The sequence below is a fragment of the Leptidea sinapis genome, chromosome 41 (genome assembly GCF_905404315.1).
Source record: "Leptidea sinapis chromosome 41, ilLepSina1.1, whole genome shotgun sequence".
NCBI classification, from domain to species: domain Eukaryota; kingdom Metazoa; phylum Arthropoda; class Insecta; order Lepidoptera; family Pieridae; genus Leptidea; species Leptidea sinapis.
In genome coordinates, this window is record NC_066305.1 from 670931 (window position 1) to 696924 (window position 25994).

General features: G+C 35.8%; 2 protein-coding genes across 4 annotated transcripts in view; one reads left to right on the top strand and one right to left on the bottom strand.

The window, feature by feature from the left end:
• LOC126976498 (tRNA (cytosine(72)-C(5))-methyltransferase NSUN6) overlaps positions 1-12049 on the bottom strand; it is an 18861-nt gene extending 6812 nt beyond the window's left edge. Inside the window, exons 1-6 of one of the 2 annotated variants that reach the window (XM_050824855.1) lie at positions 11865-12049; positions 11379-11574; positions 8741-8897; positions 6989-7196; positions 4376-4666; positions 2235-2416 (exon numbers count right to left, since the gene is read on the bottom strand). In XM_050824855.1, the coding sequence (XP_050680812.1) occupies positions 2235-2416; positions 4376-4666; positions 6989-7196; positions 8741-8897; positions 11379-11574; positions 11865-11972 (1142 nt within the window). In that variant the 5' untranslated portion in view covers positions 11973-12049. Of the gene's footprint in view, positions 1-2234; positions 2417-4375; positions 4667-6988; positions 7197-8740; positions 8898-11378; positions 11575-11679; positions 11770-11864 lie in introns of those variants that run through there. The other variant, XM_050824856.1, reaches the window with a different exon arrangement.
• A 1244-nt stretch (positions 12050-13293) lies between these two features.
• On the top strand, positions 13294-23258 carry LOC126976515 (ADP-ribosylation factor 1). 2 transcript variants are annotated; one of them, XM_050824887.1, is made up of 5 exons: positions 13294-13444; positions 13810-13977; positions 15004-15113; positions 18472-18597; positions 20810-23258. In XM_050824887.1, exons 2-5 carry the CDS (start codon positions 13830-13832, stop codon positions 20972-20974), a joined length of 549 nt encoding a protein of 182 aa, XP_050680844.1. In that variant the 5' UTR covers positions 13294-13444; positions 13810-13829; the 3' UTR covers positions 20975-23258. The 2 variants fall into 2 exon arrangements, with proteins under 2 accessions (XP_050680844.1, XP_050680845.1); XM_050824888.1 differs by having other exon boundaries at positions 13322-13444; positions 13815-13977.
• The last annotated feature ends 2736 nt before the right edge of the window (positions 23259-25994 follow it).

Sequence of the window (25994 nt, forward strand, 5' to 3'; positions counted from 1 at the left end):
AAGAAACCAAATTATGGGAAACTTACCTATAGTACGGACAACGCCGGCGCGTCCTTTTTTGCATTCTGGAGTTGATTTTGCTGGTCCTTTAAACATATTAATGTCGAGAGGTCGTGGAGCTAAACAAAGCAAAGCATACATTGCCATTTTCGTTTGTATGGCCACGAAAGCTATCCATTTGGAGTTAGTGGGTGACCTAACATCAAAGTCATTCATCGGTGCCTTTCGTCGGTTTGTTGCAAGAAGAGGCAAGTGTACTCACATTTGGAGTGACCAAGGGCGGAGTTTTGTAGGCGCTAATAAAGAGTTGGCAGAGGCATTGGAAGAAGCAAAATTAGGTCTTCCTGGTGATTTGGAAGAACTCTTCACAACAGAGGGCACTCAGTGGCATTTTATCCCAGCCTATAGCCCAAATTTTGGTGGCTTGTGGGAGGCAGGAGTAAAGTCCACAAAGTACCACTTGCGAAGGATACTTACCGCATGTTTGACATTTGAAGAAATGATCACAACACTATGTGAAATAGAAGCATGTCTAAACTCAAGGCCATTGACTACAGTTGACACAAGTGATCCAGATGCATTAGAGCCACTTACACCCGGACACTTTTTGATAGGAGAGGCACTAGTAAACATTCCTTCACCTGACATTAGAGACATTTCGTTGCATAGACTGGATCGTTGGCAATTGACACAGAAATTAGTTAGGGATTTTTGGCACAGGTGGAAATCCGAATATTTAACTAAACTTCAGACTAGATCTAAATGGTTTAAGCGCAAGGCAGAGTACAATATTGGCGATATTGTCCTATTAAAAGAGGAAAATCTTCCTCCTGGAAAATGGTCCTTAGGTAGAATTATTGCAAAGCATCCCGGACCAGATGGTTGTACCAGAGTATATAGTGTCAGATATCGCGGTGAAATTGTAAAAAGATCAATAGGTAAATTATGTGATTTTCCTATAAATGATTAGTTAATTATTATCATGTTTTGAATTTAATCAATTTGTTTTGTAAATTTTAAGTCATTCCCGGTTGAAATTAATAAGAATTGTATAACATTTTAAAGTACTAACGTCCTTTGGTGGGCGGCATGTTGAAACTACATTGTGAGTGTAGTCGCCCATACATAATTGTGTAAAACTAGTGCATAGTAAATTTACATTGAGTTAAAACAGTAGCATTAAAGACCTCGAACCGAGAGCATGTTTTTTATTACCGACAAGCAAGAAACAATCTAATCACCCTTACAATACAGTACACAAATTATGGATTGCCTATTCTAATCGCTGTGGTACTAGATAAACATGATTCTTCGGAAGAGTCCGAATGAGCCGTGACAATATAACTCAGTAACGGTCCATTTGTTTACATTCTTTATCTTGTCTAGTTGGCCTTAGTATAGACTCGTATTTTTATGGGAGAGCGTACGGGTCATCTGATGTAAGCCCAGACTGACACGTAGACTTATCAGCCGAAACAGACATGACATCCATATAATAGTGGCCACCCTAACGGGTTACACATCCCTTATCATCTCATCTACCAGTAAAAAATATACTAAAATGGCTTCTTTACACAGGATGCCGGCTAGATTATGGGTACCACAACGTCGCCTATTTCTGCCGTGAATCAGTAATGTGTAAGCATTACTGTGTTTCGGTCTGAAGGGCGCTGTAGCTAGTAAAATTACTGGGCAAATGAGACTTAACATCTTATGTCTCAAGTTGACCAGCGCACTTGTAGTACTGCTCAGAATTTTTGGGGTTTTTCAAGAATCCTGAGCGGTACTGCATTGTAATGAGCAGGGCGCATCAATTACCATCAGCTGACCATCCTGCTCGTCTCGTCCCTTATTTTCATAAAAAAAACCTTTTCACAATCGGCGTAACGGTCAGTCCTAAGTGCAGACGCTGTCTAGCCGAGGACGAAACGGTCACTCACGTAATCCTAGAATGTGCGGGGGTGGCCAACCAACCAACGGGCAGAAACCTTAACTAATACGAGGTTGCTCCAGGAAGTCTGCGAACACCCCAGGAATATTCTGAACTTCTGCAAGGAGCTGGGCTGGTGGGTGTAACTGGCCAATACTGCACGCAAAATGGACCCATACTAGTGGTTTAATTGCAGGAGCCCCTATACCATACCATCTGATATAAAGTGATCGCTTTTGCAATATGAAAGGAATGATAGGAGCTTTACCGGCCATTAAGAAAGGTGTACGATGTGGTAGATTACCTTTCTTCTGTTGTAAGGCTACTGCTATCCAATCCTGGTCCTCCGTGCAACGGTTCCGCAGGTATCAGTCTGAGTGACGGCAAGTTCTGCAGCGCCCATTTCACCATATCTTCGTTCTCCTCCAATGTCGTTGTACATGTACTATACACTAACTTGCCACCAACTTTTAGCACTTTCTCGGCCTATTAAGTATATAGAATATATCAGTTCAGCTTTTATTTTTTGATCATAGAGTATCTCTGATTGAAATTCAGTTTAACTTTATTGGTTTTCATAAAAGAAGGCGCATGGCTTAAGGAAATACTAAATTTAATTAATTATAATGGTTTGTGAATAAAAAATTATTATAAATAAGTAGTCGGCTACTCATTACAAATTACTAGCAACTTATTACACAGTACAGTATCCCCAGCGGTGCTATTCATGTAATTTCAAAATCGTTGACGTTAAGTTCCAATCCTATCCACCTATTGCCAGTGCCGGATTAGCCATATAGCAAGTGTAGCAATTGCTACGGGCCCCGCGCAAAAGGGGGCCCCGCATGTCCCACTCATATCTGTCAGAGCATATTTTTTTGAGAGAAACTTATTAAGATATTGAATTTCTTAATGTGGCAAAAACGTGAAACTACTGAGACAAGAAGAGCTGTTTAACCTGATTCCTGCCGCCGAATTCCACCTTCGCACGACACGCCACAATTTTGGATATCATCCCCACCATCTGGATGTGGGGCGGTCCTCCACAGTGCGGTTTTCAAGGATCTTTCTTCCACGTACTACAAGGCTGTGGAATGAGCTTCCTTGTGCGGTGTTTCCGGGACGATACGACATGGGTACCTTCAAAAAAAGCGCGTACACCTTCCTTTAAAGGCCGGCAAAACGCTCTTGTGATTCCTCTGGTGTTGCAAGAGAATGTGGGCGGCGGTGATCACCTTACACCAGGTGACCCGAACGCTCGTGTGTCCTCCTATTCCATAAAAAAAAACAACCAACGTTAGACACTCGGTAACTGACTATTTCCAGTATATATTCCAAGGGCTCATTGAAAGAATTCGCTACGGGCCCCGCGTAAGCTTAATCCGTTACTGCCTATTGCTCTAGATTCGTATTCTTCTTTCCCTAGAATGTTAAATGAATCGAAGCCGCGTGACGACTTTTGAACGACAAGTTCACACGAAATACTGTTATATTAAATTTAAAATATTACTACTACTATTAAAAGGGTTATCTATGTAAGATGTTTCACGTTCTAAATCAAATGTAAACACGTTGCAGAATACGCATCTTTTAACAATCGACGTTCGATCTTGTTACGAGAATAGGCATCAAAGGATTTCCCTAAATCGAAACGTAACTTCGTCGCAATCGGAACTGAACGGTCAATTTGACTTTTTGACAAGGTTTAAACAATTAGTTATTCAAAAACAATTTGTTATTTTTTAAAGTGATAACCCTCACTTCTGGGATTAACAACATAAATTAAATTTGAAAACCAAATTTATGAGCGGTGTGGGACTCGAACCCGCGACCTCCGTACGAGCGCGCTTCCACTGAGCCAACTGTTCGAGTGACGTATTGTTTATAAATCTTGTATGTCTTATTCAACTCTCAGGTTGTGGCTTCATCTACAGGATCTACTTTACACTTGATAACCTGCCCATCCCAACATTTGCATATAAGGAAATTCACTTAAAATTTCGCTCTTTCAAAATCTAAACAATTTGTTATTTTTATAACAAATTCGCGAATGGTGAAAGCATCGTTCATATTTTTTTGTTTTCAAATTTAATTTTGTGTAAGGTTATTTCAGTGCTATTCTCGTTTTATTACGAGAATAGGGCTACAGGCTAATTGCAGACTTAGTATCACCTTATTGATGGAAATGGTAAGGTTATTATAACATAAATGATTTTCTTATTGACACCACAGACTGGGAATAGAGCAAACACCCTCAGGCTCTTTAATTATAAATGTTTATTGTACGTTTTTATATTGAGATCCATATTTTAAAAAAGGCCGCTGAGTTTCTTGCGCCTGTTCTTCTCAGGCATACTATTCGAATGGGTGGTAGTTTTTAAAGTTCAATAAGTGATTTTAAATCGTATTTTGAATAAAAATATTTGAATTTGAATAGGTACTTACTGCTTCGAACAATTTTCTCTGCACATATGTGAAGGATTGAAGCATTTTCGGTGACATTTTGTTGACTAATTGTGGCCTTTGACCTAAACCACTACATGGCGCATCAAGCAGTACTTTATCAAATGAATCCAGCGGGAACGGCGGACTGGTGATACCTCCATTGCTGTTATTGGAATAACATTGTCTAGAGTCACAGACAAATGCTGTAACACACGTCACCCCTTGTTTGGCACACGTTTCTCTTATTAAGTTTACTCTCCTCTCAGACTTGTCCAATGCTGTGATATATGCCTACAAATAAATTTAAGTATAATGTTTTTTTTATATCAGACTAGCTGACCCGACAGACGTTGTTCTGTATATAATAAATAAAATAATGTGTTTTATGAATTTGTCAATAATATATCAAAACATCAAGAATTACTTCGTAAAATATGCACCCTGCTGTCGTAATGAAATTGTTTCACAGCAGAACTGTCAAACCGTGCGTCAATAAATTCTCTCATAGAAATTATGTATGGACACATCAAAGGAAAAACAAATTTGTTGTTTTTATTCATTATCCTATTAATTCACCTTTTAAACCTTCCCTGGACTTCCACAATTAATTCAATACAAAAATTAGCCAAATCGGTCCAGCCGTTCTCGAGTTTTAGCGAGACTAACGAACAGCAATTGATTTTTATATATATAGATAGATCAGATAACAATGGACAAACCTAGAGGTTGCCAGTAGAGTTTATATTCAAGCATAACATAGATTTTACAATTGAAAGGTTCTATTTTGTTGTGCCAGATATATCTTAAGTATTCAAGATTCTTATCAGTTGTTTTACAAAGATACTAAATATCACATAATATAATAATATTATGTACACTCTGTTGCAAAAAAAATCATAATTCTATGTAGCTTATATCATCACAATACTTTATTTTTTTTATTTATTCAATGAACAAAATTATCTTAATATAACATTACATAATTATAGAGACATGCTCGCAAAACCTCTAAGGTTTATGTGCGAGCGGTAAGTTCGCATTACAATAATTGTTTTAATTACTTAAGACTTAATTTAATAATACTACCTACTATATGTAGGTAGTATTATTAAAAATGCATCATAGGTATTCCTGGTTATTAGCTTCTAGATAGTATTTTTTTAGCTTTACTTTGAAATTTTTCTTTTGCAGATATATATATATATATATATATATATATATATATATATATATATATATCTATTAGATCATTAGGTAATGTATTTAATATCCTAGGTAATACATAGTTACAGGTTCTTACGCATAGCACTAGCTATCAGGTGAAAATTTTCCTAATATCAACCCTTCTTCTCACAATAGAACACAATAAAAGCAGACTAGGATCAAACGGAATTTTTTGTAATAACAAATTTTAACACCACCAAGTTAAATTTAATATAAGTGATCACCGCCGGCCACATTCTCCTGCAACACCAGAGGAATCACAGGAGCGTTGACGGCCTTTAAGGAAGGTGTTCGCGCTTTTTTTGAAGGTACCCATGTCGTATCGTCCCGGAAAACACCGCACAAGGAAGCTCATTCCACAGCTTTGTAGTACTTGAAAGAAAGCTCTATGAAAAGCGAGTGGAGCAGAACCACACATCCAGATGTTGGGGATGATATCCTAATTTGTGGCGTGTCATGCGAGGGTGGAATTCGTCGGCAGGAATCAGGTGAAACAGCTCTTCTGAACACTCCCCGTGATAAATGCGGTAGAAGACACACAATGAAGCGACGTCTCTACGCAACGTCAAGTGATCAACCTGTTCACAGAGCACTGGGTCCCCGACAATTCGAGCTTCTCTGCGTCTTAGTACGCTCTACAGATCACAGCCTTAGTTGCTCTCTCTGCTACACAATCAATGTATTGAATTAAGTTATTGTTTATGTTAAGTTATTAGTTATTGAATTAGGCTTAATTATTTTGCGGAAATCCATTATTATTCAAATTTTTTGTGTTATATTGAGAGAGAGTGTAAATTCCGCTAATAATTGTCTAGAATTAATTCGTGTTCGAATCGTCGAGTCTCAGAATTTGCCGAATCAACATCTCCTGAGTTTTTTTTTTATGAAAATAAGGGAAGACACGAGCAGGACGTTCAGCTGATGGTAATTGATACGCCCTGCCCATTACAATGCAGTGCCGCTCAGTATTCTTGAAAAACCCATAAATATTGAGCGGCACTGCAATTGCGCTCGTCACCTTGAGACATAAGATGTTACGTCTCATTAACCCAGTAATTTCACTTGCTACGGTGCCCTTTAGACCAAAACACAGTAATGTTTACACATTACTGCTGCACGGCAGAAATAGGCGCCGTTGTTGATACTCATAACCTAGGGGCATCCTGTGCAAAGGAGCCTCCCATTGGTAAAATGGCCTCGTGAAAAGGCGAAACACGTGTGGAATTAATTAAAGACTATTAGAGGATTATTAGAGGATTTTACGCTCAACATTACTCAAAAAATTTGGATAAGTTACTGTCCTCAAAGATTGTAGAATAATATCTTATTGATATCAAATCATTTAATATGCCTACAGTTATTAAATTGAAAATACTCCATACAACCCACCTTATTCAGTGCCATTTCAGCTAAATGGGTAGTCTTGTTACCGGGAGCTGCACACATATCCAGAATGTACTCATTTGGTTGTGCATTGACGACCCACCCACAGACAAGGGAAGGCAAGTTTTGTAACAAGACTTGACCAGTTGGAAACAATGTGTCATTCACTACAGGAAGCCGAGATGCTGGCAGTAAGGTCTGAACTGCTATTCCACTGAAAAATATCACAATTGATCATTAATTATCAACAATTGCTTAGGTATCAATTTATATCTAAGAATCTATTTTTTTATGTAAGAATTTGTACCTTGATATGTATAATATTTACCAAATGATATTTTATAATTAATATTATATCTTAGCGACCTGACCCAGGCACCCTTAGGGCAGGGCGTTCAGTTGATGGGACGCGCCCTGCCCATTACAATGTAGTGCCACTCAGAATTCATGAAAAACCCAAAAAGTCTGAGCGGCACTACATCACCTTGAGACATATTATGATAACATCATCATCTCATTTGCACAGTAATGTTACTAGCCATGGACCGAAACACAAATGCATACACATTACTGCTTCACGGTAGACAAAGGCTTCGTTGTGGTACTCATAACCTAGCAGGAATCCTTTGCATAGAAGCCTCCGACTTGTTGCATTAGTCAGTTACATAGAGTATATTGGATTAGATATGGAACACAAATACATCTGCTACTTCACAACACAAACCAAAAATAAGATCATAAATTAACTTAAATACCCTAATGAGAATATGTAATGTAAAATGTTCGCATTTACCATGCAATTGCAATCTCCCAACAATATAAAAATACTCAAGAAAGAAAACTTTTGCAAACAGTAAATACTGCTTTGGTCTTATATTCATTATTTTGTCTTAGGATTATTTTAATAACATTGTAGAAAATGAATACACATTACATATTATGTCACCATTAATGTTATTTTTTATGGAAGAGGAGTACAAATAAGTGGGAATACGGGTGACCTGATGTTAAGGCGACACTAAATGTCAGCGACCTTGAGCGATGAGATTACGGCTGCCGGCCCGCCATCTATGTAACAAAGCCAATATTTTCAAAATTCTTGGGTGGAAAACAGTTTATATGCTTACAATCCTCGTTATTCACTACTAATCTGAATAAATGAACCTACACAAAAAGCTATAAGAATAACTTTTCTGAGAGAAGTAAAAAATGCCTCACACCATGCCAAAAAATTTGATTAACTTCAAAGAAAAGTGGTAGTTCAAAAAGGCTCGGCAGTGTTAACTATAACCAACAGCAAGCATTAGCAACCTACAAATAAGACTTAAGGATATGTCTAACACGATTAAGTGGTGTTCCTAGCTCGAAATGCTATACGTTCACCACAAAACTTGTCTAAAAACACCATGTTTGCGTGTTTTCTGGTTACTCTTCGCCTTAAGTCATCACCGCCGTCCATAGTCTACTGCAACAGGAGAGGAATCACAAGAGTGAGCCGGCCTATTACAAAAGATTACGCGCTTTTTTGACGAAACTCATGTCGTATTCGAATTTGCCTTCAAGATGGTGTCCAGGCTCGCAGTTCAAAATGATCTCTTGGCTTATAATAATATATGAACATATTTTGGCAACTGCCGAATAAAAAAACCTCATAAATCACTCCATCTTTTAGTAAAAATCACATTTGAACTGCTTTTGAGCATAACGTGAAGAAACACTATGTTATAAAATAAAATAGTAGTATAGTTATGTACATGCCTAGGTTGAATACCTTCATCAAAAAGGTCCCTTCTTAATTTCTTAAGACATCCAACTCCTGCAAACCTCTTCACATCATCAAAGCCAATTTTAAGACCTCTCTTACATTTTCCACCAATATCACCATAAATATCAACTACATCATCCAATTTGCAATCTGTAAAAAACATAATTTAATTTTATTTAAACAAAAAATGCTGACATAATATGTATTACATTATGTGCATGTATTCTTGTATTCTTGCATAAAGCTTCAATTATAAAAATTCAACAGTTTTATCAGCCATCAATCTTCATCTTTCCCTTGGTAGATATACTCTTGCCATGTTGTGTTGAGAGGTCATGATTGTCAAGATGCAATTCTAGGGGCAGTGTAATGCACCTCTCAGTTTCTTGTCATCTCTTTCTGTCAGAGGTCATTCGAGTGCACTCATGCACGCGGTGGTCCACAGCAGATTAGATATGATTGGTGCATCACATAGGTGAACTTCAATGTATCTTCTAGCAATCAATAGACAAGCTAATGCTTGAAATTTAAAGTAGACTAACTCCACACAAATTATTGTGTGGAGTTAGTCTACTTTTCAAGGAACTTGTGATGCAACAGTGAAACAATGGAATGAACCTTATGTGATGTAGTTATTATTATTATTACTTGAAGAGGGTGGCTATTTCCTAGTCCTAAAGATTCCTAGTAGCACCGCGTCCAAAATTGAACTATTGTGTTCGCCACTCATACTAAAGCTCGCCGTCAAGCCCTGCCGCCTTTACGAACAGCAGTAATTCCTTGACGCGAGTGTTGCAAACACTATCTGGTGGCACGAAGTAGTCGCCAAAGATTGTGTTACGCTTATGCATTAGTGGGCCGCAGTCGCAGAGTAGATGAATAGGCGTTTCATCATCCTCAAGGCAGAATCTGCAAGTTTTGCGGCTTTTGATGCCGACCACACTGAGGTGCTTGTTTAGGCGACAGAGCCTGGTTAGCATCCTAGTGAGTATGCATAGATTTTTCCTGTTCAAAGATAGGGCTTCATTCGCATAGCTGCTGTTGAATGCCCTTATCAGTGCTTTAGAGTGGTTTAAACCTGAAGAGTTGTTCCAGCGTTTAAGTGCTTCTTGTTTACTTTGGTTACTCAGGGTGTGTTGGATGGCGCTCTTAGGCAGTCCACAAATGGGTTCAGGACCATATTGGACTGCTTTAGCCCCAGCTCTTGCGAGCTCATCGGCCATTTCATTGCCTATGATTCCGGCATGCCCTGGGACCCATCTGAGAATCACTCTGTTTTTCATGCCTAATGAATTCAGGCATTCAACGCAATTATTGACTAACTTAGACGTCGTCAAGTCAGCGTCTAAAGCCAACAAGGCTGCCTGACTATCAGAGTGAATGTATATGTTATGATTGAAGTAGCCTTTTTGGATATTGGTTTCCGCGCATTCCAAGATGGCGTACACCTCGGCTTGAAATATGGAGGTAAAGCTCCCCAGGTTTGTGCTGGATTTAAACCTGGGGCGTTTTCCATAGACCTCCATAGACCCATATGTGATGTAGTTAGCACTCTTATAAAACTTGTTTGACCAGGTCTCTAGCACTCCTCTTATTTTTCTGTAGTAGCTTCACCTACCATCATGTCATTTATATGATTGTTTGTCCTCCATATGTAAAACTGGATATAATGATGACTATGACAATCCAAATTTATGTAGATAAAGTATTAATTTGCAGTTACCATTATTCTTCTCAATATTTATAAAACAAGGTTCACAGTGGACAGTGGAACATCAGTGTCCATCAGCCTGCAACATGTGGATTAAATTTGTATGAAACACAAATACATGTTCATGCTACATGAAGATATTTTGAAATATTTTATTCCAATCCTCTTACACAGGAGACTTTAACCTTTCCGTTCCGGGAAACTTTGGCACTTACACAGCATTCTGTCAAAGCATACTATTTTACATATGGTAATAGATTGCTTATAATATGGATGATTTGAGTGAATGTATCAGAAAGCTATTGAAACAAGCTATAATACCATTCAAAATAAACCATCTTATAAACAAAATAAGGGTTACAACTTGGTGAGGGAGTATGGTGCTGTACCACACACTCGGTTTTGGTCTCTCTGAAAAATCTAGTGCCTGGGGCACTGCCGTTTAGGGAAAGTTAATTTAAATCATCAAGACCCAAACCTAAAATGCAACTACAGAAAAATACTTTTAAGTTATGAGCATATAGATATTACAATAACCTACCAAACAAAATTGATGTTGACTTTTTTTACGTGCTAGTACAAAAACTTAAGAAATTTCTAATTGATACCTTTTTTTAAACATGTGTGAATAATCAAGCTACTCAAATACCTTTTTCTTTATTGTATAAATTAATCAATTACATACATGTGATAAAATCACTATTTTAATATGTAATCAGCTGGCTACTCCAGCTGATTTATATTAAGTGTTACTTTCCTGGCTACATTACTTTAATTTTTTGTTTAAATTTTTAATCTTTTTATTACACTATTAGTGAATATTTGTAATTAGCCTTCAGAACTGAATTATGTATCTACTTGATAATAACCTTATAAGTTTTCCAAAAGAGAATAAAAATAAAAAAATAAGTCACACTTACTAGGAGGTAATCCAAGTACACCTGGGGCAAAAACATGTGACCCTCTGAGAACAGCCGCTGCACAGGCTCCATCCACAATAACTTCACATTTTGCTTTTTCAGTAGTAATCCCTTCAGGCCATCTCTCTAATATCAAACAGTCAGGTTTTAAAAAATAAAAATTAGGTAAATGTGCTGTGTTTAGTTTTTCACCTAACTGAAAATGAAATTATATATTGTTTACAAATTGAAGTAAAATAAAAAAAAATACATCAAAATAATATTGTGAAACAGCATGTAGGGGTAATATATGTTTATGCACCATAGAAACATTTAGAGGTATATCCCAGTTTGTTTATTATTTTATAGTTATAACTATATGCTCAGGACTTATCAAATTAGCCCTGAGTGACGAAAGTGTTACTGAAAATTAAAGAATTTTAAGTTATTCAGAACATAATAATAGGAAAGTATTAACAGGTTTAATTAAATAAACCAAATACATACAGTTACTAAAGTTTTTTCCAGGTTCATTATATCAAAACTTTTTAATATGTTTACCCTTAAACAGGTGTGGGTAGGAGTTTCAGTTAACCAATCGTGAATAACATCCATTTTCCTTTTTAATTTAAAAACTAAAATATCTTCTGTTTAGTGTTTACTGAAAACAGCACCCTTTATTTTTTTTAAATTTATTTAGTGGCACGGGATGCAAGTCCATAGGCATAAGCACCCTTTACCTATTTACTATTATAAAGTTATACAGGCAATCGGTTTCAGTCGATACAGCCATATCTTCAACGTTCTTATTGTTTTTTTTTTTCTTATATATTCTTGGCAATATATCAAGTCGGATCATAGGCCGTAGCCAAGTGTCTTGTTTCAAAATTCAGAGGTATATCAATTTAAAAAGGCGAAGCCAAGTCACTAGTTATATTCCAAGGTCCCACCGCTCAATTCTGCAGGTACGTGTTTTTTTGATTAAACTAATTTTATATGGACTTTTAGGAAGTAAGTATTAGCCATAGGTTACCTATAAATTTAACTGCATGTACCTGTAATTAATTTTAGTATAATAGTTAATTTTCTGATGTAAATTGCACACATATGTTTTTTAAAATAAATTGTATGTTATATTAAAGGGAAATGTAAAGAATTGAAAAAAATATGTTTGCCAACTCTTACCAGTCACCATACCATTTATCGCTTGTAATATATATATTGTTCCCTTTATCTTCAGATTTAAGATTTGTGAGACTTCACTGTTAAATCTGTTTAAAATCCTCTTTTTTTAATAGCATAAATTGTTTCTTCAGCTAGAAAGCCATTTTTTGTTTTGCGCTAAGCTGCTGCGTGTATTTTGGAGGCTGTTATTTGTCCGTAGCGCATCTCAAACCACAAGTTTGAATCTGCCTGGGCCTTCGTAGACTCTTATTTGCAGATATTATCATGATTTTGTTAGTTTCTTTTAACAAAATGGCTATAAAAAAATCATTCGACATTCCACACAGGTTTTTTGAAATGATTTATTAGGTAATGAAGAGACATGTTTTCCATGTCTTTTTTTCACATGCATACAGCGAGAGCAGGCACTATATTTGAAGCTCTCGAAGTTTTATTACTACTTTGTCAAAGATATACTTTTTATGCTGTTCTATTTTATGACATGTAGGACCATAATTTTAATTTGCCTTAATTATTTTCAAAATAGTACCGATAAGTGTAATAACTGAAAATTTTGCTTTTTCCAGTAATACTTTAGAGAAGTTGTTGAAGGCTTTTCGCTTCGACCATGTAACCACAAAATGCCGCATGCTTACAGCCACTTTTACTGGCGGCACAATCGTTGCAGGCTAAATTTAATTTTTTTTTTATAAGTCTTGTCTAATTAATTATTTTTTTAAATCTCATGAAATATATCATTATATTTTATAAATTTTTATTACTGGCCATATTTTGTCCGATACGTGGCAGCGCACGGACAACGTCCACGTTCGCCGCCATTTTGACATTAAACGAAAAGAAGTAACTTCGTTGAGTTGAACCCTTTTTTTCAATACAATAAAGTTTAATAATTGTGTAAAAATGTGAGTACGATTGTGTGTAAATATATAAAGTGATAAATTTCAATATATGGATAGAATTGAAACATATTTGGCGATTTATAGCCAAGGGTGGTGACCGCAACAGTAATACAACAGCGGTGTCGACTGTCGACTAATCTTTTGTGCCTGAATTGCGTGTCCAAGATTTTTACGTTTCTAGTAAATGTTATAATTTATCTTTTTTTTTGTATTTACTCACACAATTTCATAATACGTATTTCATTTCGTACTATTCTTGTTAAGAGTTGTGACTTGCCATGTCATTATCATTGATTATAAGTAACGTATAGGTAGTACAGATGAGTCAGAGTGAATGTAATTTCTATTCATATTAACTTTTCTTTCAGCATAGATAAAATCTTCCAAAATGGGGAATATGTTTACAAATTTATTTAAGGGCCTGTTTGGCAAAAAGGAAATGAGAATACTGATGGTTGGTCTTGATGCAGCTGGTAAAACCACAATACTGTACAAACTCAAATTAGGAGAAATTGTTACTACTATACCGACAATTGGTAAGTTTTTTTTTCAGATATATCTATTTATTTAGTAAAATGAAAGACTAGTAAAAATGATGAGTTTCTTGTGCCTGTTCTTCTCAGATCTGAAGCATAAATTTCCGATTGGGTGGTAGTCTAAGACTATCAATAAATGATTTCATATCCTATTATGAATACATAAAAAGATTTAAATTTAACATATACCATATTAGAAAACAGAAATAGGTTGTAAGAGTTCTCCGACAGATGTGAACTAGTTTCTAGATATTTTCTATTATTTCATTTGAAGACTACCTTGAATTTATATCATAGCTTAAAAACATGCATTCCTATACTAAAAGTGAGTACCTAAACCCAAAATGTTTTAGTTTGAGCTGGTAAAATTATACTGAGTACTTTGAATTGCTATCCTCAAAACAACTGTTGTCTCTTCCCTGTAGCTATAAATCTATAAATATAATATATATTCTTCCTCTGTGTAAAGATATGTAAATATATTATAGAAATCTTTTGATTGTATGTTTGAAGTGTTTTTGTGTGTGTGTGTGTGTGTGTGTGTGTGTGTGTGTGTGTGTGTGACAATGTTTACCCACAAAGCTAAATCAAATCTTCAAATTTTATTTAGATAGAGCAGGCATTTTCAACCTTTGGAGAGTTTCATGTCAGACCAGTAAAAAATAGCTTAGTGTGAGTAGGAGTGGCACATAGAGGGTTCCATACAGTATACCTGTAATATGTATAATATAATGGTTAGCAAAGGCTTATTAATAAGGTCTTGTTGGCACCATTAAGTATGAAACCCCAAAAAGCAATGTAAATAAAAATAAATAGTGTGTCAGTTGCTTTTATACTACATTCTCATTATAGTAGCTACTCCTGATTTCAATGCAGCATACTCTTCGCAGCAATCTTGGCTCACCTGGAAATATGTGACATACTGGTGTGCCGACTGGTGTGCTGTGGCACACCAGTTGAAAACATCTGGGATAGAGTTTGTTGGTGGGTTGGTTTATGATTAAAAATTGCACCTTTTTATTACAGGTTTTAATGTGGAGACTGTAGAATACAAAAACATCAGTTTCACTGTATGGGATGTGGGCGGTCAAGATAAAATAAGACCACTATGGAGGCATTACTTTCAGAACACACAGGTTTTCCTCTTTTATTATAATATAAGTACATTAGTAATATAGGTACATGTAGGTTTACTTTATTACAGTTTTGTTTTACTAATAATTATTTTTTTCTTATTATAATAATTTAATTTTAATATAATATAACTATGCTTATAATTTATTTTTTTAAAGTACATTAAGGTGATTTGTAAAACTGATTACTGACTGCACTAATTAGAGTTACTGGAAAATTGTTAAATGGTCTCCACCCCATTACTAAGGAAGTGTCTTGAAAGCTTGCTAGCAGACTGACATGTTAATAATAGTTGCCACTATAGTGACAAGTGTTAAACTTTGAATGATTCATTGAGATCTCCTCTTTGTTGTTCTAATGTCCAGTCCATCCAGAATGATGTTCTTCATATGTTTTCAATTTCACTGAAATTACCATGTTTGTTTGTTCTATGTTAGACTTTTTAAAACTTTTCTTCTTTTTTAAATGATTTTTAAAAGTAAAACAATTAGTTTCCAATAGGTGTGATAGGTTCATTTCACTTAAAGTGACTTGTGATGGTTAACCCAGGATCTCATTTTTTGGTTACTTATTGCTTGGACTGCCATTGAACCAATATTGCACCATATTATTTTTTGGGTTCATCATATTCAAATATAATTACATATCCACTGCCTGGTGTGCCAAAATTACAGCATGCCTAATTAAAAGCTTAGTAATTTTAGCATCATATAGATTTATTCCTGTATATCCCCATAGGACTAATTAGAGGTGTACTATGCTGTTTTCCAGCAGTATTTCTTACTTCCATTAATATTATGGGCTCACACCCAGACTCCAAGCTGTTATTGAGAATTTACTCACAGGAAATTCCATTGCAAAGTTGCACCACATGTGGATTGATTTCTAGACCTCGCAGCTACCACTATGTTCCATACTTATTAACTATGACATGACTGGTCCAAACTTTTGTTTCATTAAATTCAATAGCTTATTATATTATTATATCAGTAGTAGACATATCCAAGTTGGGTTAAGCTAATTCTAATATTAGCTGTATAAAACACCTCCAGTACTTTTCATTTATTTTCTTATTTAATTGTATTTTTTAATTGACTTTCTGATCACCAATATATGTATAAAATAATGGGTGGTGGTGACAAATAATTGAACATATGAATTTTTAAAACAATTTCAATTCAATAATTTCATTTAGATCCCGCACTTCTAATAAAACATTCTCTGTATATCTGTTGTATGTTAATACTCTGTTATCTGATGATGTTATCAAATGTTAATATTTTTTATTGCCTTAATAAATTATTTATTTATTACTTAGAGCTGTATCTCGGGCTAATTTTTGAATTAATTATACCTTAAATTGATGATTATGAGCCAATAATAATTTCTATTACATCACATCATACAATTATGCTTATGTTGAATAATTAAAGATACTAAAATATTTAACTGCTCTTTAAAATGTTTTGATGTGTGGCCGTTTAGATAAAGTACGAAGTACTATACTACTTTTTTGTTGAATTAGGCGTTACTTTGCGGAAATCCATAACTACACAAATGATTTAAGCTTTCTTTGGTGTAAATTCCGCCAATATTTGTTTTTTAAAACAATTCGACACGTGTTTCGCCACTCTTAAATAATTCCGAAAAATCCGGCGTTTATAAACTAAGTTGGTGACACTTGTAACGGGGTATATATAGGTCAAACAGGTCGCAATTTCGAAATTAGATTAAAGGAACATATTGCCGCATTTAGGAATAATCATCCCGAAAAATCACACTTCGCGAAACATTTAATTGATACAGGTCACTCACTCGGAAACAATAATAATTTTAATATTTTACATACATGTGTAAAAGGATTTCGCTTAAATGTGTTAGAGCAATTAAAAATAATAAAACACAAAAATAACATGTTTACATTGTTGAATGAACAAACAAATTTAGTCCCATCACCTTTGTTACGTGTCTCTTCCGGGGGTAATACGTCACAACAGCCGACCAATCACATTTGATTCAGTCTTGTGCCAGATTTTGGCGAGACAACACGTCCTGAGGATGCCTCGTGTAGAGGCGAAACACGTGTCGAATTGTTTTAAAAACAAATATTGGCGGAATTAACAATAAAGAAAGCTTAAATCATTTGTGTACTCTACTACTGTTGGATCACCCAATTGAAAGCAGTTGGTATAATAATATAGTAAAACAATAGTACATAAGGCTACTTGAGGTGGTATTGGTCTTATAGAGAGAATGGATCAAAGTGAAGTGTCTTTATTTTATTTCAATTTAAAAATTTGCATTAATTACCAACTCCACTTGCTCCACCATAAGGCCACAGTTGTTGAGCTATCAGACTAAACCTTTCTTATTGTTACTAGAGCAAACAATACATTAACATACACTCGTAGTGCCCTGTTGCAACCTTGTACATGTAAACATGTTTAAGTCAATACACAACTGTATTGACAGTTGCCGAATAGAAACTAGTAGATATTTCTATTGGCTAAGCGTAGTGACAATACGTTAAAGTAATGTTACTGTGGTAAGTGAAATCCGAGGTGCCAATCAGACGTCTGACGTCTGCTATCAAAACTACCGTTGAGTGCCAACCAGATGTCGTACGTCTGCTTGGCACACAACGGTAGCAGATATTTTTTCGTTAAATATACACAGAGTAAGACAAGCTACACGATATACCACAAGAAAGGTAATTTAACAGACTATAAAAGTAAGAATATTTAATTTTAAAACTTTATCTGTGTAAAATACGACAGGCCGTCAAAATGCGGTCAGCCGTAAAAATTATCTGTAGCAGTCGATTTAAAAATTCTTTTTTGTATCATCTATGATGTTTTAGTAACTATTCTATGACTAATTAGTAACTTTGAAGTATGTTTTAGTTATAAAACATTACTACATTCATTAGTAATAATCGAAATGTAATCTGTAGGTAAATCTAAAAAAATCACAAAAAATGCATGACAGCCCTACTTTAAATGAAATTTGTTTAAATTACGCAGTATCTATTGTTTATGTAATCTAACAAAGCGCTAGCTTGTTTAATAATAAATCATTGACGTTCGTTTTTATAAACAAGCCCAAACACTTCAAAAGCAATAAATTTTATTGTGTAACCCGAGCCCGTTGACTTGGCGTCGGTAACGCGCGGCGGCATACGACTGGCCATCGACTCACGTTTTGTGGCGCATTATCCACCCGACCAGTTAATAGACCATACATTACATCTACCAAATTAAACATTTGTGTTTATTTTCTTATTGCACTATGAATATATGTGTACTATTAAAATAAACAATAATAATACAAATTATAATAATTTAAACACTGTGTTTTCAGGGTCTCATCTTTGTAGTAGACAGTAACGATCGGGAGCGTATCGGAGAGGCGCGAGAAGAGTTGATGAGAATGTTAAGTGAAGATGAGCTACGGGATGCTGTACTTTTGATCTTTGCAAACAAACAGGTAAATAATGTTGATCGCTCATGTACCAATGGGCTTTAAATTAATACAATTTTCCTCTTTTAAGCTATGCTTTAAATTGAGATTTAAACATGTTTTTATTAAAAAAAGATATGGAGCAATGAAAAGGTATGACTACTAAATCATGGGTTGATTTAGTTATTATATAGTCAAGCCAAATATTGTCTCTAAGTGCATCTCATCTCAGAGTGTTTTTTTTTAAGGAAAAGGACAATTGAGTGTATGGGTCACCTGTTTTTTTTATGACAGTAAGGGATGAGACAAGCAGGACGTTCAGCTGATGGTAATTGATAAGCCCTACCCATTACACAAACCCAAAAATTCTGAGAGTCACTACAATTGCGCTCATTATCTTAAGATTTTAAGTCTCATTTGCCCAGTAATTTCACTAGTTACGGCGCCCTTTCGATCGAAACAATAAATTTTATACATTACTGCTTCACGGCAGTAATAGGCGCCGTTGTGGTACCCTTAATCTAGCCGGAATCCTGTGCAAAGGAGCCTCCCACTGGTATTAAGTGATCACCGCCACCTGCATTCTCTTACAACACCAGAGGAATCACAAGTATTATACCACAGTATTATTCACATCTAGCGCGCCAAAATGAATATGCTTTTCATGTATCCACATTGTTTGTGTATCTTTTAATATTTTTCTAATATATTGATTTACTTTTGCCGCATAAAATATTTTGAATAAGCAATTTAAATATTTGTACAATAAATACATATTGTAGAGAAATTCCACTCAGGGTAACATGGGCACTGTTTAACCTTTTAACATTGTTTTCCTGAGGTCATGTATTAATTCAAACCGCTAAAATAGCTCACAAGGAAAAATCAATTCATTTTACTAAATATACCTTTGGTTTTTCTGTGATAACATTACTCATGCAATGTATAGGGCCCGACATAGGTTTTAAATAGGACAGAAGTCAAAAATAGGGTTTCATTGGCAAACTGTATTGACATGGTAGATGAAATGAGGATCACAACTGGTCCATTCTATGAAGATTCGTCGCACAATCAATGCTCGCTATTGTATGCCTGCTCAGTAGTTTTACGAACCTGTCTTTTAAGCCCTCTTCAGCTAGTCGGTATTAAGTCAACCACTGTGGCCCAAGACGAGTTGGTCCACTTTACACGCAACCCTTGAATTTCTTCGTATTATTTGGTTACCTCGCGGTCGATAGACGTTCACATGATTTCGAAAATTACGTGATGTTAATTGGAAGCAAGCGACTCATAGCCAATTAAATTTTGAGTGTTTAGTGAAATGGTATCGAAATCATTAATTTGTTATTTTAAGGTTAGCAAATTAATCTTCAGCATCATTCATAAATTTTAGTAACAAATCTAATCTGTATAATTAATCCCAGAAGTCAGGAATATCACTTGAAAAAAACAAATTGTTTATATTTGAAAGAGTGAAATCGTAAGTCAATTTCCTAATATGCAATTATTGGGGTAGAGCAGGCTATCGACTGTATAGTATAGATGGAGCCACAACCTGATCGTTGAACAAGACATACCAAGATTTACGATCGATGCGTCACTCGAACGGTTGGCTCAGTTGGTGAGAGCGCTCGGACAGAACCCGAGAGGCGCGGGTTAGAGTCCAGCATTGTTCATAAATTTTGGTTTGGTTACAAATTTAATTTTATAGTGAATTTAAGAATAACAATGTTTTAAATTCTCACAATTTAATTTGGAAAGCAGTTTGCTTACTATGTCGCTTGTCTTTGGAATTAGGGCTATTCTAGCATCTTCTACTCCTTTCTATGTCGAGCCATACATAGCGACAAGGGGCCAGCTATACTACGTACTTTTTTTATGACAATAAGGGACAAGACGATCAGGTGACAGCGAACAGTTGACTGCGAGAAGACAGCTGCTGGTAATTGATACACCACTCAGGATTCTTGAAAAATCCAAAAATTCTGAGTGGCACTACAATTGCGCTCGTCTCCTTGAGGCATAAGATTTTAAGTCTCATTTGCTCAGTAACTTTAAAACAGAATAATATTTACAACTGCTACACGGCAGATATAGGCGCCATTGTGGTACCCATTATCTAGCCGGCATCTTGTGCAAAGGAGCCTCACACTGGTCCACTGTCTCCCTCTTCTTTTTTCATTAAGTGGTATATGCTCTGTAACCAATAAATAATGAATATGGTTTATGTTTAATATAGGATCTGCCAAATGCAATGAACGCAGCCGAGATAACGGACAAGCTGGGTCTGCACTCGCTCCGCAACCGCAACTGGTATATCCAGGCCACGTGCGCCACTTCCGGCGACGGCCTCTACGAGGGTCTCGACTGGCTCTCAAACCAGCTGAAGAACGCAAACCGCTAACCACGCGACACCGCCAATATGATCAGAGACTATGGTTTAAGATATGTTCACTTTTTTTGCTAAATACAATGTATGTGCGAAATAAAATGTATTAATGTTGCGTCATCTGGGTGACCGAGCTCTCACCGTATCCTACCGCTCCGAGCAACTCCTGTTCGCAGTCAGTACAATCGCGTATCATTTACCTGGTGACTAGTACTGGTACTATTTGAGGGACTCTTCTAGCCAGTTAAGACTCAGTATAAATCATTGTAGGAACAGACCCGTTATTATAATACTAGACAAAAGTTAAGGGTCTCAAAATGTATACAGAAAACCCACCATTTTTTTAATAATATTCTGTCGCGCGTTGTTAATAACTTAAAACTGAAACTAGAAAGTTCTAATATAGCTGTCAATCATGTTATTACAGACGGAATTAATGTTTAATCTTAGCACCGATCATGTCCTGTAAACTTAGGAAACACATACTCAATTTTGTGGTGTGTCTTACACATAAGCATATACACAGTAGGAAGAATAGTCAGTTAATATTTATATTGGTGTTGCGCATTTATTGAACATTCTCCGGGCTGCGAGCAAATATACTGTGCAATATATGTCATATTTTATGCAGAACAACCGAAATAAATGTTATATCATTGTCACAGAATGTTTCGCTTGTAGTCCTGGGCAGTGCAGACTTTAGGAATAGGGTCCCAACTAGGACTTTTATGCTATATATAATACTCCTCTTCTCATCTATATTATTATATATAACACCATTTTACACAGGACTTTTTGTAATGCGTGCGACAGTTGTTGCTCATGTCATGTTGACAAATTGAAGCGATGTTAATTTACTATCGATAATTTATTTGTTCCTTCACAAGTGTGATCACAATACAAAAGTATTTCAATTAATTTGTTAATAAACGAAACTTTATGCATCATTCACAGGTTTTTAGTTCTTACAATGACCAGGATACGCTGTTTGTTCGATCTCGGTTGGCGTTGAACAAATATAGATGTAAAGTTCTGCAAAATTACATTTTGTTTATAATTGTAGTTAACCGTTTACCTACCGTGTATATTCCAACGATCGCGCATTTTTGGTGTGGATAGGTGGATAGCTGGACCGTGATAAGTGGAATCACAGCATAACATGTTTTATATGTATACTATGTGGATTAAGTTTCGTAATAAAGTATTTAAAGTTAATGGATATCTATGATTTTAATTTATTAGCGTAGTGCACCTTTAGTGCGAGTTTAAGGTATGTATGTTTGACTTAACATTAGTTACTGTGCTTAATTATGTCAGTGAATATTCATTACATTTATATTTAAGAGGACTATTTAATAATATTTTATAGATAACCTTCATATACATTCTTAAGGCGGCAACATACACGTAACGTTTTATTTGCACAAGTATTGTTCGATTAGTTTAATCATCTTTTCTTTCTATTTACCAAAGGCTCACTTCTATAAATATTTATAAAATCCAAAATCCTGTGAACTGGAGTTCGCCTCCTCTCAGTTGTCTCACTCATTTTCGACCGAAGTCAATCGTAGAACATGTAGACAGAGGTAGTATGCGCAAAATACAAGTCGGGAATTGAAAATTCGAACGTTTTTAAAAAAAAATCGCGCAAATATCTTCAAATGCTTGCGCAAGTAAATCGTTGCGTGTGTGAACGTCATCAGAGAAGCCTTTCGCTCCAACGGGTCAAATATTGAAGAATGAGAGAGTTACACAAGTTCTGACATGTTCCTCGTGTCTTTTGTTATAGATGTCTTGAACATATTCACATCGGCAATGTCTACGCAGTGATAACCTCACAAGCTCTAAATTCCAATAATTTGATATTATGTATGATGAAAGTTTATTTTTATGCAAGTTAACTAGGGTAGTTTAAGCTGTTATGTTATTTCGAAAGGATTGGTCGTAGGTCTCCAATATCAAATCGATCGTATTCGGGCCGCATTTATAGTTGACGATTCTCATGACGGACTTTTTATTTAGGCGTATAATGGTGTGTTAGGTAAGCTATAAGGGTCATTTGGAAGAATGGGCGCTGTTCTATCTCTTAATGGTTCTCTGCTCTGACACAATTAATTATAACTTAGCGTTTTTTATGATAATTTAGAAGATTGTTAAAACACATCTGAAGGATATTATGAGGCAAGTGTAGCAAAAGAGAATTCATTTTATTTTTATGGATACAAAGGTTTACTGAAAAGCGATATGTGACATTCCGGTTTGTCTTATGCTGTATTATGGAATAAAATATCCTCATAAATGTGCGTTTTTGTATTCGAAATTCCTCCCTTATTTATAAATTGCTTTTAATCTGAAGTAAATTGGCTTTTAAATTCTCTAATGTCTTGTGTTGATAAACTTAAAACTCTAATAAACCAGGATTTAAACCTGACAATGGTAGATAATCTAGGGGCGTCAGTTCAAGGGTAAAGTTATATAAGCTCAAATAATCATTACTGGATACTTATACGACGTCTCATACAACTTTTGAACTACAAGAAGTGTTTCAAGGTTTCAACGGATTTTGTTGTTTTGAAATAAGGTCGAACAAATTACCTGGTGCTAGAACTATATTATATACATAGGCCAACTGTTTTTTTTTCTTATTTAAGAGGGGGCGAACGGGCAAGAGGCTCATGTAATGGGAAATGGTGAGGTAACCAACCATGGAAATCTGTAACATGCAGGGGTGAAGAGAGTGAGATGCGTTGTTGGCCCTTAAGTTGGATGTTCCTTCTTGGTCCATAAATCGTATTGGTTCGTGAAAACAGCAGCCGATAACAGAAATTTCTTGCAAAACCCGTGATTGATGAATTCTAGGCGACAACATGTTGCGGGTTACAAGGTTGCGACATTGCGTCAAAATGCGAAATTATGTTCGGTTCGAAGTGAAGTTCGGCTGCTGGTATCAACCCGAACAACTGTGAGCACTCCCCAAGATAAATGCGTTAGAAGATGCGGAGAGAACCAAACGAAAATTTTGTACTTAAGACACTTAAATCAAAATTTTGTCCACATCCTGAGCGGCTCTCAACCGCAGGTTGTGCTCAACGTAACTGCCCTGCCACAGACCAAACATTTTGTGGAAAGTGTCACGAGATTGGCACGGAATTTTTGTAAGACCAAAAATAACGATCCGGGTTCTCATTTCCACCAATTTTGCAACTGTGTTTGTCCCCAAAGGTGAAAGTTGAGCGCCGTGAGGTGAGGAGACAGGACTCAAGATATCGCCCGATCCGGCGAGTACCAAACTCTTTCTTGAAATTTTTCCAAATGGCGCGCGAAAATTGTGGCGTAGCTCCATCATGTTGGAACCACACTTACCTAAAAAGCAGCTCGTAGAACTGCTTGCTCAGCTCTTCACGCAGGAAAGCATTGACGACGGCAGGTGCAGTTTAAACGGTCTTTGTAACCCCTGAGAGCAGCGGCGTAGTTACAAACATTGCGCCAATGTGCCTACATGAGCATGTTGGAATACTCTTCATTCGAATACTTGACGCACTAATACACACACCAAAAATCACGCAATTGACGTGAGCGCAACATTTGCACATTTGATCTGGAAGGGCGTTGTGAGTGTAAAGCAATAATTTTAATTACCGCGATTGACGACATTTTTTTTGTCAAAGAAAAGCGCTCACCCCGCCCATTTCTTTTAACTATGTGCACAGCTGATGGTAGCTATCCGCGATTAGACCGGATTCAGTAGGTTACTGGTAGAAGTCAGGGGTCCGAAGGGTTTTTGACAACATTTATTATGAAATATTCTTTTTACTGTAGTGTTTAATATAAGGGGTACTTATTTCTGATTTTATTGTTAGTGGTTTTTTCTTATAAAAATTGTAGTTTTTTATGGGACGAGACGAGCAATACGTGCAGCTGATGGTAATTGATACGCCTCGCCCATTACAATGCAGTGACGCTCAGGATTCTTGAAAAACAAATATTCTCAGCGGCTCTACAATTATTGCTCTCGTCACCTTGAGACATTTAAAAAGTTAAGTCTCATTTGCCTAGTAATTTCAATAGTTACGGCGCCCTTCACGGGCTGAAGGAACACAATAATGCTCACACATTACAGCTTCACGGCAGAAAAAAGCTTGGTATCCATTTCTAGTGGTGTTTCCGCATGTATATATATATATATATCTATAGGCATATTTCAACATAGTGTATAGTTGCAGGCAAATCATGACGATTTGCTGAAAAATTTCTCTCATAATCGATAAAGAAATTTCACTTCAAAAAATTTTCGGATTCGAGTTTTTTCGTTTCTTTGCATCCTTTGAGAACATTTACCATAGAAAAGTATATATTTTTTTTTAATCATCAGAAAGAATTTCAGGGAACAAGAAGCCCCTGACATTTTAAAAAAAGCTGATTTTGGACGTGAAATTTTTCGATTGTAAATTAGGGTTTTAAGGTGAAAAATAAAATATTTCAAATAAATGTGATAAGGACTTTAAAAGGTAAGTTTTCACCAAATATCGTAGATTTTTTTAAAGATAAAAATATAAAACAACAATTATATTTTAAGTTATATTTGAATTTTTCGAAAGTTGTAGATCTTTTTATTGCCTACAACTTCGCTATTTATTTATTTTTTCCATAGGACTTGTAAGGACTTTTGCCGGAAATCGCGATAAACCTTTTTTACGCTTAACCCCCACTTTCCGACCTGAGATCTCCCATAAATATATTTCCTTTCATTTTGTTATATTCTCTTCCTTTCTGAGTTTGATTTGTGTGTTTGAATGAGTTTTATCCTAGTTCCCATTATGTTTTTTTTTAAATTATCGGTCCTGGTCTTATAGGAATATTCCCCATTTGTTCTCATTTTCATGAAAATGTTAAGTGTTCATGTGATATTTAATAATAATAATGCCTCTAATAAAACAGTAGAAAAAGATCTTTTTTTTTTATTGAAAAGAATGACAAGCGAGCGTACGTGGTCTTGAGTGATCACCGCCGCCCACGTTCTCTTGCTACACCAGAA